Genomic DNA, 15640 nt, shown 5'->3' on the forward strand with positions numbered 1-15640 from the left:
CACTGACCTGTACACTTTAGAGTGAGCTGTATCGTCCTAAGTGCTTTCACTGTAAGCATCTTTACTTACCACTGTGTAGACCATCATAAGGGCTAGCTAAGATTTGTATGTAATACCGAAATGGGAGTAACTGAGAGAATTTCATCAATGGTAACAGGAAACCAAACTGACAACTAGCTTAAATGTGTTGTCTTAAAAATATTAAGGAAGTGGATTTGTCAGTGAAGAAATGAAACCAACCAAACTGTCAACCAGTTATTTTATCTTTTTTTACAGCAGTTGATTGATTTGTCAATGGAGAAATGAAACCAAACAAAAAACAAGAGTTACTATATTTTATCATTTTTAATAGCAAAATGGCCTTATGAACAGTTATATAGCAAAAATGTTTCCGACAAAGATGTCTACAGCAAAAAATGCCGTACACAGAATTATATGGTGTGTGGATTATATTTTAATTTTTTAGAGAGAGTGCAACTTCATCCCTCCTTTTTAATATTGATTGAAGTTTTCAAAAAATCACCTTTCTACAAAATGGTCATCATGGGCTTATATTTCCAACAGGCTTTTTATTAAGAAAAAATACATGATCACGTAAGGCATGGAATAGTGTACTGTTAATATCTGCATATTAACATTTAGAGCCAAGTGTTATGTTTGCATTGAAGCTGATGGTTAGATTTGATACACGGGTGTATTCAGATATTATTGAGAGCCTATGCTTAAAACCAAGAGCAAATATTAAGAATTGAGTTCCTAAGATTTGATGACTGACACACATACTAAAACGATGTTGAAGTCCATGTTTTAATGAGAAGAGATAGGGAACAGGTGGGCGGGGGGAGTCAAGGACTCTAAATCTTTGTATAACAGCTTCTCTAAATATTTCGCTAGCTGCTGAGAAGCCCTCCAGAATGATGTATTTTTGCACTTTTCATCCCTATACGAAAAGTCAGGCACCAAACTGTATGCGGCAATATACACGGGGCACTTTTCCCTTTAGATGATCGACAATCTCTTCTTAACCCTTTCTTCTCTGAAATTTTGAGCAGTTTTGGGTTTTTTAAGGGGGGGCTGCTGAAGCCAGTAATTTTACTCACACATTTACACTTACACATTTACGTAGCTCCCTTACCTATTGTCAAAGGAGCTCCAGCCATCTGGTGTGTCTAGAGGACAGGACCCTGCAGGGAGCAGAAATTAGAAGCTAGCGTTTCGGTCATTGGAATTGTTCTGCAACAGGGACTTGAGAGCCCCAACACAACTTAAAGGGATATGAGGGTTGTTGAAAACTTTATTTAAATGAATTAGCATTCCTTATCAAATAGCCTGTAAGAAAGATCCACTGGCATTCTGCGAGTGTATAGGACAAGAGAATATTTATTCCTGTGGATTACATTTGAGAAAGCAGTATGTTTAGCAGCTGTTTTTCAGAGGGTTTATCAAGTCTTGCTACTGTTATTTAATCCAGGCAAAACTAACCTTAAACAAAAGCTATGCAGCATTCAACCAACTAGTTACAAATTATCCTAACAGACCAGATTCTTATCTTTTGTTATGCTGTACATGAATTTTTGCTTAATTAGACATTTGGTATTACAATTGTTATTTCAGAATTTAGTACACACATAAACAGGGAAAGAACCCCAGCTAAATTTCAACGTTGGTAATTACATCTATCAAATAATGTCATCTATGAAATTAAACTCTAAAAGCAGATGGTATAACTAGAATTATGACTGCATTTTTACTAAGAGAAAGAAACTAGGGCCCCACAGCCAGAATAATTCTTCAGAAGCACACTTTGTTATCAATTATGTTCGATAAAGAAAATACGTAACATAAGAGTTAGCCAACAGTAAGATTATAATCTAAATCACACCAATAAGAAGCTAAGAATTTATTATAAATACCTATCCTGACATTCCCTCAAGGAATAATTACCACCTTAATGAGCTTTTCTGACTGTCATTTTTAAAAATGAGGAAAAAGGGCAATAATAAATGGCAAACATGACCCCTTGAAAAGATAGGATCACCCAGTTTTCTTCCCATGAAGAACAGAATCAAGAATAAAGGTTCAAATTGCACAATGAGGTATTTCAGTAATAAGGTTAAATTTCCTTAATGAGGAGTTTACGACCCTGGAATTGCCTGTAGGGGGAGAGAGAGAGAATGCCTTTCCTGAAGTATGTAAAGAAATGAAGTCTTGGGTAACAGTAGTGCCCAAAGGCCCTTTCAGATGGAGTTCTTTTCTTCAAAACGAAAAAGGATTCTTTGTTTTGTCCTAAGGATCTATACTTGCATCAGAGCAGCCAAAGTCTGCTCTTAATCAAAGAGAAAAGAACTAATATATGAGTGCTTACTGTTACTAAGCACCGTACTTTCAATTTATCTTATCTAATTTTCACAGTCCCCACAGGCATTATAAGTCTATAGGTGAGGGAACTGATACTCAAGAGATTGTACTTTGCATAAAGTTCACTAGCCCATGGCAGTACTCGGACTCCAGGCACCCTCTATATACCTCCCTTCATCCTTCCCTTATGTGTCAGAATCACGGCCCTCTAGGGATTCCTTCAGGAACTAGAATAAAACATCTCCAAAAGTTCTGCTTTAACTCAGTGGGAAAGTAAAATTTTGACTCGTGTTTCATGAAGTCAACTAAGAGATGGATAGCTTTTATGCTCTGTGCTTTTAGCTAAAGGAATCAAAGGAAGTCTCACCCAAATTCAGGTGTTTCTACTGATGCAAGACCAATGACTTTATTATTTAATAAAGACCAATGAAATCTATCAGCCCAGCAAGGACGCAGGTTGTTTTGCAGGTGGAATCATTTGTGTCATGGGATTTATTAGCAAATGTTTATAGTTATCTCTCATTTTCAAAGACCTGCGTTTTGTTACTTTGTACATGAAGCAATTTGGCCTCCTTTCTGTTAAAATCATTTTCAGATCATGTTTTTGGTTTTTTTCCAAGAGAATCAAACCAAGTAACAAAATGTTATTTTTTTTCCAAAATAGATATCGGAGACTCCTTTATGCCGGTCATTTATCCGCCCATCTCTGATGGGAGCTGTGCACCTCATGTTGGTGTATTTATGGGGTCTTTAACTGAAGATTCTGCTCTACTAAAAAGGCCTATCCTGAAATCCTGAAGGACACCAATTATTCACCAAACTGAGCCTGATCTATTTTTGGCCAAGTGACAAAAACACAATTTTCATGATTTCATGTAACTTCTATTAAGACACCACCTTTAAAAAAATGTTTTAACTGAAGTTTGTGATTTCAACAGGACATCAACAAATGGACTGACAAAGGAATTCTAGCCTAGGGCATAAGGGCAAGTAGTCTGGCCCAACAACGTGTAACCAACCTCCTTCCTGGAAGGTAGGGTGCACTTTTGGCAGCCTTTTTTTTTTTAAACCATTATCTGTATGGGTCAACACATTTAATTGAATGTGTTACGAGGAGCAAAGCACTGCAACATAGAATTTTAAGTTAGTAGGTCATCTGGTCCGATGCCTGATCAATTCTGGGATCCTCTCTGCATCACCTCTGCTGAGGTCTTACCTAACGTCCACCTGACAGGGACCATGGCTGCAGCAGCGCCGTCACAGCGAACCCTCTGGCCTCTGTTTAACAGGCCTCATCACACCCCTTTGAGCCCCAGAGTCTTGCTCTAATGCACTAATTGCATTCCTCTTCCCCAAGCCTTATCTCCCCAAATCCTTCAAATATTCAGATGTCTTAAATTTTAAATCCCTTAACCATCTCCTTTTATGCTTCAATTTGTTTTTAATGTCCAAGTATGGCTTCCAACATTCCAATGTTACAGACTTAGGAAAGGAGATGACGTGTTCATCTCCCTTGGTCTAACATACTAATAATTAGGCAACTTAACAGTATTAATAGTTGTCTGAAGAGATGACAAGTTCTTAACTCAGTGTGCTTTCTACCCAATGTGAAGGATGTGTGGGGAAACAGTGTTCCTTGCGAATACAAGTAGGCTCATGTGACAGAAATGAAATCTGAAAAGAAGAAAACACATCCCTCTCTTATCCCAAAGTTAGTGAACTATACTCCTTATGTCTGAAAGATGGGATACATATGTTTTTTTCACTACTTTTGATGTTCTGGTTAAGTCTTAAAAGTATTATTATACTTGCATTAAACACATCTGTCTGGACCATGAATGAGGAAAGTAAGTAACCAGTTGCAGTTAAAAAGAAAAATTCTAGATGAAAGAAAGGGCAAACCCTAGAGAAACTCTTCCAGAGACTGGTGTGGCTTGGTTTATTAAAAAAAAGATGTTTTCATTTTAGAGGACCAATTCAAAATCACTCACAACTGATACTTATTCAGAATGATTCATTACCTGAGAGCTGATGCTAAATCTGGAAGAATTATGGGACAGCTAAAAGGGTAAGTGAGGGAAATCATTGGTCTAACACTGGAAGTCACCAGTGTCTTCCAAGGGCATGCAATCATGAACAGATGAGTCCAGTTTCCCATTAAATTCTCCCTCCACCCTCCAAGACGTCTAAATTCCTTAAAATAAATAATCCTAATCCAAATATCTTATTATTGCCAGTGGCTTTTAGCAAACCCTAAGTCAGGAATTAATACATTGTTAAATCAATCCATTTGACTTCCACTTTGAGTTTTTTTTGCTACTTTACTCAGGAAGAGACAGAACATGAAATGACTAAAAGGGAAAAAGAAAGGCCAGGAAAAACTAATAGGCTAATTTAAGTAATCCACAGAAAGGGTAACTGGCCCCGTATAATCAAAATTAAATGTTAACATAATTCAATACATCTAATAGAGGCAATATAAAGGAATAAAAAGCCTTGCATAGGTAAAGGAGAAAGCATAAAATCCTTTGAGGATGCAGTCTACACAAAGCTATAAAAAATCATTAATATCAGCAAGCTATATGATTTCACAGATTTTCCCAAACCTGATTCATGACATGAATATGATACATTGTCACATATTTAGTAACTTTAATAAAAGAAGAAAGATCACACCAAAAATTCAAGTAGACATGGAGCCTGACAGCCTTATGAGTCAGGTCAAACCAAACTGAATTATGAGAAAGCAACTTCCTTTTCCACCCACCATTAAATGGGAACTCATTTTTATTTAAGAAAACTCACCTTGGCAAATATTGCCGTGACAAGAACTAGTAGGCAAACAAATAAGTTTAGGTCCTGGCCTGGGTTGAGATGACATTTAATTAACATCCTTTCTCAAGTTCTTTTTGAGAAATTTTGATTTAACTGTTCCTCTTGGCACTAATTTATTCATTCAACTATACTTATTAAGCACCTACAATATTGTCAGGGGTTATTTTCAAACTTGAGCTACATCAGTGACCAAGTGTCCATAAAGCCTAATCTGGAATTCACACAACCAAGTGGGGCAGGGAAGGCCTACATTCTCCTGGGCAATGGCTGGGTGACTAAGTTACGGAAACGCTGGAAGGAGTAACAGGGAGGAAAGGGGCCAGGAGCAAAGCGTTCTAATCCCCTTGTAAGTGCAGCCAGCAATAGATAGAGGAGGGTGAGCCTTAGGGAATAAGAATTTCAGAATGCAAGAGTAACTCTAAGAGCTGTTATTTTACATAAATTTGTCCAATCTAACAAAAGTCTTACTTCAAGTTCACAAAGCAACTTGATTTTCAACACACTTGCTGCTGTGAGACAAAGTTGGGTCATGATGTACGAGGGTAATTGGATTTTTGCCCTAATTAAAAGATAATAAACCTAAACTTAGGCACATTTCCTCACAGTTTAAAAAGAGAAATTCTTCTGCCCAACTTGGTCAACTTGTTTTCTGAATACCTGTAGTTGCTGCCTTAGTGGGGAAGACGAGGGAAAAAAAGGCAACAGCTGTAAATTCTTTTGGTTAGTGTTTAATAAAATGATTTTTCTTTCCTGTAGAGAGAGATTCTAAAATAAAAACAATTCCAGCTTCTGGGCTCTCTCTTACTCATACGATCAGGGCAAACACAGCGGGGCCAACCAAAAGCATCAGTCCCTTAAAGAATAATGTACAGTCCCCATGTGCAAGGATGGGTCACTCTGCAACCTGCTAGAGAATTCTAGAAATGCTTTATCCATCTCGCATCTCTCCAGGACTCACTGCTTTAAAATTAGCTTTCAAACATCAACATATCAGGACCGGGATTGCCATCATCTACAGAAACAGTGGGATTACGTATTATATCCTTATTCCACCACTCACCCCTCAGTTATGCTAAGCAGCAAGCTACATAAACGTCTGAGAGCATCAACGTCACACAGGTTTATTTTTCCAATTTGCATTTGTATCGGTAAACAAATTGGACGGTATCAAAGTATGGCACTGAAGAAATAACACACATTCAGCAGCATGTCTTCCTTTTCGGAGTCCCGGTTTAAATTGGCTAAGTAAAGGCATATACGCCTCCATCTGAACTGGAGATGTGCATAACACATGCATATAAGGAAAGGAGGCAGTTAGGAAGAGGGAGGGAGGGAAGAGGAAAAAAAGGGAGAGGCCAGGAAAGAAAGGAAAAGAAAAAAAAAAAAAAACAAAGAATGCAAGTCCAAATGTAACACTACTACACAAGAGAGACAAATGACGATTGAACCTGCCTCCACAAAGCAGGTATTTTCTAAGGTTATCATTGAAGATACAAAAATGGTTCGTGAGAGTTTGCATCTGTTGCTGTTTTCACTCACACTAAAAACCTACAAAATCCTAGGCCTTGGTCTGTCCAAGATCCATAGTGCCGGGCAGCAGATGTGCCTGCGCCCAGGGCTGTGCTCTGCCTGGAACCTTCACTGCAGCCCAGTCATCCACAGTATTTTGGTCAGATCCGGTCTGTTTTCTCATACTTACTTGAAATGTCTTAGAGCTAATCTTTTATATTAGAATATTATCTACCATTATTTTTTTTCCATTTTTCCACTTTTTTTTTTCACTTAAAAGGGCAGGAAAGATGAGAAAATGGTTAAGATTTAGAGGGGAATGTAAAAGAAAGTATTCTCTTCCAACCAATCCACCCTAGAAAAGGTATAATGAGACTTTGAGAAAGAGTGCTGATTCATGGACTTCCCTTATTTTTTTTTATTTCTATGAAATACATTTAAGGACATAAATGTACTAAAACATTTGGTCTGTGAAATAGCAGAATCATTAGCACCAAAAGGAGTTGTGGAACTTGTATATATTATTAAAACAATAACTGTTAACTGTTGGTCATGGGTAAAGATTTCATTTCATTTTTTATATCCCAAAGTTCTTGAAAGTGCCTGTGGACAAGAGAAATAACACTTTTCAAAATCTCCATGGGGTCATCAACACGCACCATGGAGATAGTACTTGGCCTTCCCAGTTTTGGTTATCTGGTGGACAAGAAAACCAAGGCCCCCAGAAGCCCTAAAGAACAGCCCCTACATGTACCCACCGATGGGCAGGAGGGATTTCTCCGGACTGTGTTCAGGAATGCGCTTTTGCTTGCTTTTTAAAAAAACAAAAGCAACATGCTCTGCAGGTCATGGAGTGCCCAGTGCAATTTTTTCCTTGCTCTGCCTCCAGACTGCAAAAGGATGAAACCATTATATGTTCTGCTAATGCCGGCCTGTGGCCCAGGCCCTTGGCCTGCCATGCTTTGTAAACTCAGGAGTCAGAAGGTCCGAGAGCGGGAGCCACCATCACCGCCAGGTCTCCCCAGCAATTTGTGGCCCATCGGGGCAGCTGCTGATTCCTTTTGCTCCTCCGTGCCTCAGCCTTTAGTTGAAATTACAACAAGTCAAATAACTGATGCTTTTCCCTTCTCCAGGTAAGGGTGATGATACATTGTTCACAAGGGTGTTCTGCCTGGCTTCACTGATGAGGCGGCATGCTAAGTCAAGGAAGAGTTTCTCCACGTTATCAGATTCCTTGGCTGAGGTCTCCAGATAATACATGTCCTGGGCTTCTGAGAATTCTTCAGCTCTCTGCTGGGAGACCTCTCTCCTTTCAGCCAAATCAATCTTGTTGCCTAAAAAGGGGTAGAATCACAGAAGGAATCATCATTTGGCTTTCTGTAGGCTTGCAAACATCAAAATTCAATTCCATATCTGAAGTCGAACCAGACAACGGGCAAGTAAAGCAGAGCATATGGGAGTGTAATTACTGGAATGTTTAAACACCAGTGCCATCTGTAATGGCAAAGAACTGGAAACAGCCCAAATGTCCATCGGTCGGTCCCTGGCTGAATACACGATCATACACTGATTGTCATTTGGAGTCATCTGCCACTGCAAAAAGCTGCAAAGAATATCTCTACGTGCTGCCAGTGAGTGAGACACTGGGATGCATTGTTAAGTAAATAGAGCAAAGCAGAAGAAAGTGTGTATAATTCACAACTGTCTGTCTAAGAACAAGGATAAGAATATATACACAGTTTATTTGCTTATTTTTAAGGGGAGAATAAACCAAAATCCTAAAGATAATGGTTACCCATTAAACGAATAAGGTTAAGGGATACGGAGGAATAGAAACTAGACCTCTCTAAATATACCTTACTTTATAGATTTGACTTCAGAATCTAAATGTTTTATATAACTTTATAATTAATTATAATTATACAATTAATATGAAACTAAAGTTTAAAAGCAATTCCTAAAATTGAAAGCAAAGCTAAACAAATGGACCCATTTATCATGAAGTGGCATAACCACACAGAGTAACGATTTCACGTGAGTTGAGGAGACAGTAACTTAGCTATGCGTCCCCAGCCATATACATGTATACGCCAAGAATGAAAAGAGTTGAAGGGAAAAAATCTTGAATTGTCGCAGTAATCATCTTGTCAGTGGTAGTTCTGGCGTTGTTATTCTGAGGCAGCTATGAACATTTTGGGGGATAAAACAAATGAGTAACTATGTAGGTGTCATTGGGACAGGGATTTTGGGCATGAGAAAAAGGAACTACGGATATAAGATCAATGAGGTTAAGCCCAGGCTGGAGTCACTCAGGGGACTGAGCAGCAGCCTGTGAAGTGAAAAGGTCACCAGTTCGATTCCTGATTGGGGCCCATGCCTAGGTTGTTGGCCAGGCCCCCAGTCAGGGGCATGCGAGAGGCAACCACACATGGATGTTTCTCTCCCTCTCCTTATCCCTCCCTTCCCCACTCTCTGAAAATAAATAAAATCTTTTTAAAATGTTTAATGAGGTTAAGTAAAAGTTCTAAAGTTCTAAATTATAAATGGAAGTAGCAGCATGAATAACTCATGGTGTATTTTATCTTGAAAAACATTTCTACCTCCATTTTCTGTGAAATCCGACAAAGGTGATATGTCAACCATGTTAGTTGGCAACATTTTCTATGATAACTCCCACCTGGCCTGGGAATTCTGTGAGGCTGTCTACCCAGATTTCCAAATCATGTCTTGCTAGAATATATAGTAATGTTCCTTCTTAGGAAGAAAACATTTTAAACACCATATATTCTTAACATGTTGCCATCACCACTAGAGGGATTTTTAATGGTCTGGTATTTCGCTGCAACGCCATTCTCAGTGAGTGTACTTGTCACCACAGAAAACCACGGGCTGTATTCTGCTTTTCTCCCACACGAACCAGGTTCTACCTTCCTACAAAATGACACAAACTACAGAATTTCCCTTCGTAGATTCTTTCTGAAAATTAGAATTTCTCAAGTCAGCATAAATGTAAGAAGGGAAAAACTTAGCCTAAGTCCATTTTTTAGGCAAAAAAACCATTGCTTCACTGATGAATTCCTTATCAACTTCAGAGATATATTTTACTCCGAGACCACCAGTTTCTTGATGTCGTGATCAGATTTAAAATAACGTTTGGCAGCCACGTGACTTCATGGCAGTCGACCTTCTTCCCTGGAGCCTCCTTGGACAGAAACATCAGTGAGCAATGTTTCCTACGTTGCTCTTCTAAACCATCACCACGGGATAGGGCCGATTTCACTTCCTCTTCGGTTGCAGAACTGAATGTCGACTGCTTGAATCATACAGCCATAGACTACATTCTTGAAAGGTGCCAAGGCACAAGCTTTATGTGATTATAAACTCTCCGATGCCCCCCAAATCGACTTCTCCCCTCGTTAGTCCTTACTTACCAACTAGCACAGTGATGACCTTGTTGCTGGCATATTGCTCTATTTCCCGCAGCCACTCGGGAAGGCAGCGGAAGGATTCCTCACAGGTGATGTCATAGGTGAGGATCAAGGCATTGGCGCTTCGGTAATAGCTCTGGGTGATGGACCGAAATCTCTCTTGACCTGCTGTGTCCCAGATCTGAAGCTGAAAGGCACACGGGAAGGGTCAGGTTGGAGAAGCAGCAAAGAAAGCAAGCAGTGCTTTACTTAGTTCAGAAGTGGAAACACCTTCACCCAAATAATTTCATAGTTATTTTCTGCCCTAATAAAAAAGCACCTGTAGTTTTTAAAAAATCTGTTGTGTGTGTCTAATTAGGGACAGGCACTGCTTTGGTTTTATTTTTCTTTGTTAGATTATTTAAGAGTTTCCCCTTTACTCTTTTTTTTTCTTTTATTGAATTTATTGGGGTGACACTGGTTCACAAAACCATCCAGGTTTCAAGTGTACAACTCAACAAAACTATCTGCACACAGCACTGTGCACCCACCACCCCAAAGTCTATTTCCATTCCACTCCCCCCGTTTTGCACACTTCTACCTACCCCCACCCCCTTCCCTCTGGCTAATACCACACTGTTGTCTGTGTCTTTGAGCATTTACTACGTGTCAAGCTCTATTCTAATCACTTCACATGTAAAAACTCTCTTAATCCTGACAATAACTATGAGGTGGGTACTTTTACTGTATCCAATTCTCACAGGAGGCACAGAGACATTAATTAAGTTGCTCCACATCTCACAGGGAGTGTGTCCCAGCTCCAGTTCAGCCAGGCAGTACGGTCCCAGAGTCTGCCCTTGTTACCACGGTGCTGGCAAGCTGTCATTCTGTGACTGCTGGCATTGCAGTCAGCAATGGGAGAGGGAGGAAATCCAACCTCACCACCTTTACCAGTTCAAAATGCAAATGAATACACTGAGGTGCTATCTTTGTTGATGAAAACAGGAACAATGCTATGGCAGACAAAAGTAGTGACTTTCTTCCACAACTTCCGCTCTGTGACCTTGAGCAAGCCACTTAGTCTCTTTAGGCTTCAGTGGTTTCTTTATAAGAAAAGGTTAGTAAACATGTAAGCCTGCTGAGAGTTCACATTTTCTGAAGTCATCTACCAGTTCCATGACCTGATAACTGATGGTCCTAATTACAAAGAAAAAGGCAAAGCACTCACTTCTCCCTGAATTTCCCTGCCCAGAGCAGAAGATACTGAGCGAGAACTGTTCTCCAGAGACGGCTGAGTGCGGAACAAGACCAAAGGCCTTGAGAAATAACAACAATAATCTTCCCTTCTAACTGCATAAATTTCACACATCACAAAATGCATTCACCCCCATCAGCAGAACACATTTCCTCGGAGAAGCCCCCTCAGATTGGGCCAGGCTCCCCACCCCCACATACCCTCTCCTGCAACCCACTCTGTAACTCTCCCTCACAGCACCTGACACATCCGAATCATTTATTTAGTTGTAATCATTTGTTTGATGGCTGTCTTCCTCACTCAACTGAAAGCTTCATGAAGTAGTCAGGGTCCATTTTACTCACAGTTTGCCCTGCACCAAATAGAGTGTCTGGCACACAGTAGGCTGTTCAGGTATTTACCGACAATCCTGACTAACCCCTGCAGCAATCCAGTGGTTTAGGCAAGTTTAGGCCTGCCCATCATTAGCAGGCAACTCCATCACCTAATGGTTCCTCACAAAGCTGGGACCCGGACTCCAGGCCTCCTCATTCGCCAGCAGGCACTCGTTTCAGGCCACTGTGCTGTGTCCGCTCCCAGGGACTGATTTAAATGTGCATCGGCATCCAGACAGGATGCGTCGGCTGGTGTCACCCTCTGCTCACACCAGTTTAGCCAAGGAAACTGACGAGCGAGTGACGGGCAGGCTGTCCCTGCCTCCGGCAGAGACTCCTTCGGTTTGGAGTTGCAGCTGCTCTTCGACGGTGCGCAGGAGAGTCTGCGGATGCTGCAGGCGACCATACAGTTGTTCCGGCTTTTGCCTGAGCAACAGTTACTTCTCTGCTCTGCCCTGAAGGTGGGGGTATGGTTCCCCTCTGCCAGGACCTTAGACAATAGACTACTGGGTTTTTTTCAACAGACTATTGTTTTAATGCCACAATGAGCCTCTAAAAACACTTGTGATGGGATTTGACACTGTCAATCATTAGAAATCAGTATGTTTTCATGATGGGCACATCTTGAAAACAGCTTTGAGAATTAAAGCCACTGAAATATTTTCTTAAAAAGCTGACTGCATTGCCCTGCCAAGATGCTTTCTCATAGGAGGCCACCTGTTTCCAGCCTTGTCAGAGATTCTCGAGGATATCCATATTCCATTGCCTTTATCAGTCAACTTGGTCTCACCTTTCTCTCTGCAATTCATTTGCTCCTTTTCAGCATTTATAGCTCATTAATATATGCAGAGCACTGTCTTAAGCACAGGGATGATACAAAGATGAATAACACACAATCCCTGACCTCAAAGAGCTCACAGTCTACAGGGAGGGTAGACACAATATTAACTAACCACAATATCAAATATGAGATGTCCTTTTATGAGGCACCAGCAGGAGAAAACATCTCCTAGTGTTCGTCTCATGCCAGTCAATTCTGTCCTCAATACCACAGCCATAGGCCTTCTAGCCACTGTCGCCCCCAGCATGGGGCTACACTGTTTATCTCCTCGCTGTCTTTCCACCCTCCTCACACCTCTGCTGTCTCACGGTCACGGTCACGACAACCTACTGCAATCACTGGTTCACTGGAGTGCCTCCTTGCTAGACTGAGTTCTTCAAGGGCGAGGACTGTTTCTCACTTAATTTTGTACTCCCCTGCCTTCCTAACGAGGTCCACGGTGCGCGGAGACCCGTTTGAACGAGGGCTAACTGAACAACAAAGGCCGTGGAGTCACAGAGGAAGGAGGAGTTCTGCATAATGGTTAGTGGGGTACTGAAGAAGTTCTCACAGACAGCGTGTGTGAGATAGATGGTAGCGAGTTGCTAGGGAGCGAAGGCACTTCACCTAACACAGGCTCGGAACAAAGCATCTGCTGTAACACAGGACGGATGAGTAAACGGATGGACGGAGAGTCAGATGAGCAAATACATGTGCGTACTTTCAAGACTTTCCTATCTATACAAAATATGCCTGATTAGAGAGAAATCCAAAAAATCTTCTATTGCTATAGTGAAACTCCTAAAGTTGAAAGGTTTTAGACGAGCTTACCATTTTACTTTTTATTCATTTATTTATTATAGACTTAAAATATCAACGGATAGAAGAAAATTCTATGTACATTTTAGTTGTATTTTCTACTCCAGCACAGCACCTTAAGAAAAGGGCCTCTTCCTCAGCTTTGCCTTTACTGTTAGCAATAAGCCTTAATAGCTGTAAGCATCTTTCTAATTTTGATTTCCTGTCCTCAATCCTGGAAGCCCTCTCAGAAATAACTGAGACTTGTAGGGGAGGGGGCACAGAGGAGAAGTCAGGAGGGACCGGGGTTCTGGTCCAGCCCGCCATGCGCCCAGCGGGTGGTCTCTTTTCCAAGGTCTCTATGGGGCTCGGAGCAAACCTGCAAACTACTAGCAAAACAGACACTTAATCACCAGGAAGAGGTGGCAGTAAATGTTCAGGAAGAAGGGCAACAATAACACAGCAAGTGTTTCCCTCGCAGAGCCTGGGCCTCTCTGCCTCTTCAACTGAAAGACTGAAGAAGGTGGGCCTCATGTGTCCAAGTGTCAATGAGGCCCTTGGATTAATGTGGTGGAAAGGGCCATTTGGTACCTTGATTCTACATGTATGGCTACAGAGAATCACACACAAATGGGTTAGGGCTTCATCCGGGAGATAGCCAACCCTCACTTTTTACGGATGAAAGTCCAGAGGCCCTAACAGGCGATGGCGACAGGAACCACGCTGTGAATACAAACACGAGTGAGACACAACCTTGCTCTTGGGTGGCCTGTGGTCTCATGACGGAGTCAGATGTTATAAAAAGATGGGTTTTTAGCTGAGCACTTAAAAATGAGGTCATGGTTCGCAGGAAGTGGAATAAATCTAGTAACTAAACCTGGGGATTCAGAAAAGAAAAGTAAGCCTGCTCTTTAACAGCACGGACCATTTCTCACTCCCATTGCTGGCACACAGCAGGCACCGACACTTCCGGTGAGAGGAATGAACTCGCACACGTACGTGAACATAAATAGGAAACCCAGACACTTGGAAATAAAATGCCTGAAACAGTAGTCATCTCTACTCAGCTCCTCGACACGGCAGCCACCTCCACTCTCCTGGAACAACAGAGAGGCGCAAGTGGCTGCTCCTGCCCACGCCTGCTGAATGCCCACTCCTGTCTCCCTCCGACCCCCACGCCCTAGCGCCTTCTCCCCACACCAATGCAGGACTTCTGTGAGCTTTCCGGGTGGCATTTACGTGGATTTCACACCCTGTTTTTGTTTTCCGGAGCCCCCAGCTCTCCATCACTATTGTGTTTGGTGTAAACATATACAGCAAGGAATCACTCTGGAGTCACAGCTGGAAGAGCCAATGGAGCACTTCTGTCCCCACACAGGAACCTCGTCCAAAACACTTCTCTGTGTCTGCAATATGCTGCAGGAGCACCTGGGAACTTCTCTGTCCTTCCCAAAGTGTGTGAAGACCAGAACACAGGTGCATGTAGGAGAAGGATGCAAATGCCGTGGGCTCCATCTTGAGACGCTTAGGCTGGGAGCTAGCGGGGACTCTGGTGCCAGTTTTCACTGTGCAGCAGACACCAGGGTTGTGGCTACTTTCCATCGGCCTGAGGTCCAGAAGATCTGAGTGGGATTCCACCACCTCTAAGGGGCACGTCCCTCTACCCTCCTTGTGTGTGGTTTAGCCTCATTTCACCCACCCATCATCTTTCTTTCCTTGCTCCAAGGTGATGAGCTTATTGTGCCTTCACACCCCTCTTCTTTCATGGCAGGGCAGACCCCAGGAAGACAGTGGGGTGCACTAGCCCACCAGACTGGTTCAGATCCTGCCACCAAACTGGTTCAGATCCTGCCTTACCTCCCTTCCTAACTGTGAAGCCACAGACCAGTCACTCAACCTCTCTGAAACACATAGAATGAAGACAATTTACTATTTACCTGGCAACTCATGCAAAATCACCTAGTAGAGGGACTGACACATACCGGGTACTCGATAAGCACCACCCCCTCCTGGACTCCATAGTTCTTACAGGTGCCAAACTATTCAGAGGTCACAAAGTGGAAGGAGCAATCATGGAGTCCTCCTGCAGTACTTCCCCCTTGCTGGGAACAGGGGTATGATGGGAGACGGCGAATGACCCCTCTGACTGAGTAGCCCACAACCAACGTAGGAATCCACTGCTTCTTTCGCAGGGCTGCTGTTCAGAGGAGGTAGCACCGCTTCCTGGCCCAGCTCAGGCGATCCCAACAAGAAATTCCTTGCTTGTTTTTACATCACCTCTGAC

The 15640-nt window shown here is 42.0% G+C and overlaps 1 protein-coding gene across 3 annotated transcripts in view; it reads right to left on the reverse strand.

The window, feature by feature from the left end:
• Window positions 1-15640, reverse strand: part of RAB30 (RAB30, member RAS oncogene family) — an 80811-nt gene continuing 65171 nt past the window's right edge. For all 3 annotated transcript variants that reach the window (XM_053924386.2, XM_024572670.4, XM_024572671.3), the window contains 2 exons: window positions 10134-10317; window positions 1-8036 (listed from right to left, as the gene is read on the reverse strand). In XM_053924386.2, coding sequence (XP_053780361.1) covers window positions 7786-8036; window positions 10134-10317 — 435 coding nt within the window. In that variant the 3' untranslated portion in view covers window positions 1-7785. The remainder of the gene's footprint in view (window positions 8037-10133; window positions 10318-15640) is intronic.

Source organism: Desmodus rotundus, chromosome 5 (genome assembly GCF_022682495.2).
Source record: "Desmodus rotundus isolate HL8 chromosome 5, HLdesRot8A.1, whole genome shotgun sequence".
Classification (NCBI taxonomy): domain Eukaryota; kingdom Metazoa; phylum Chordata; class Mammalia; order Chiroptera; family Phyllostomidae; genus Desmodus; species Desmodus rotundus.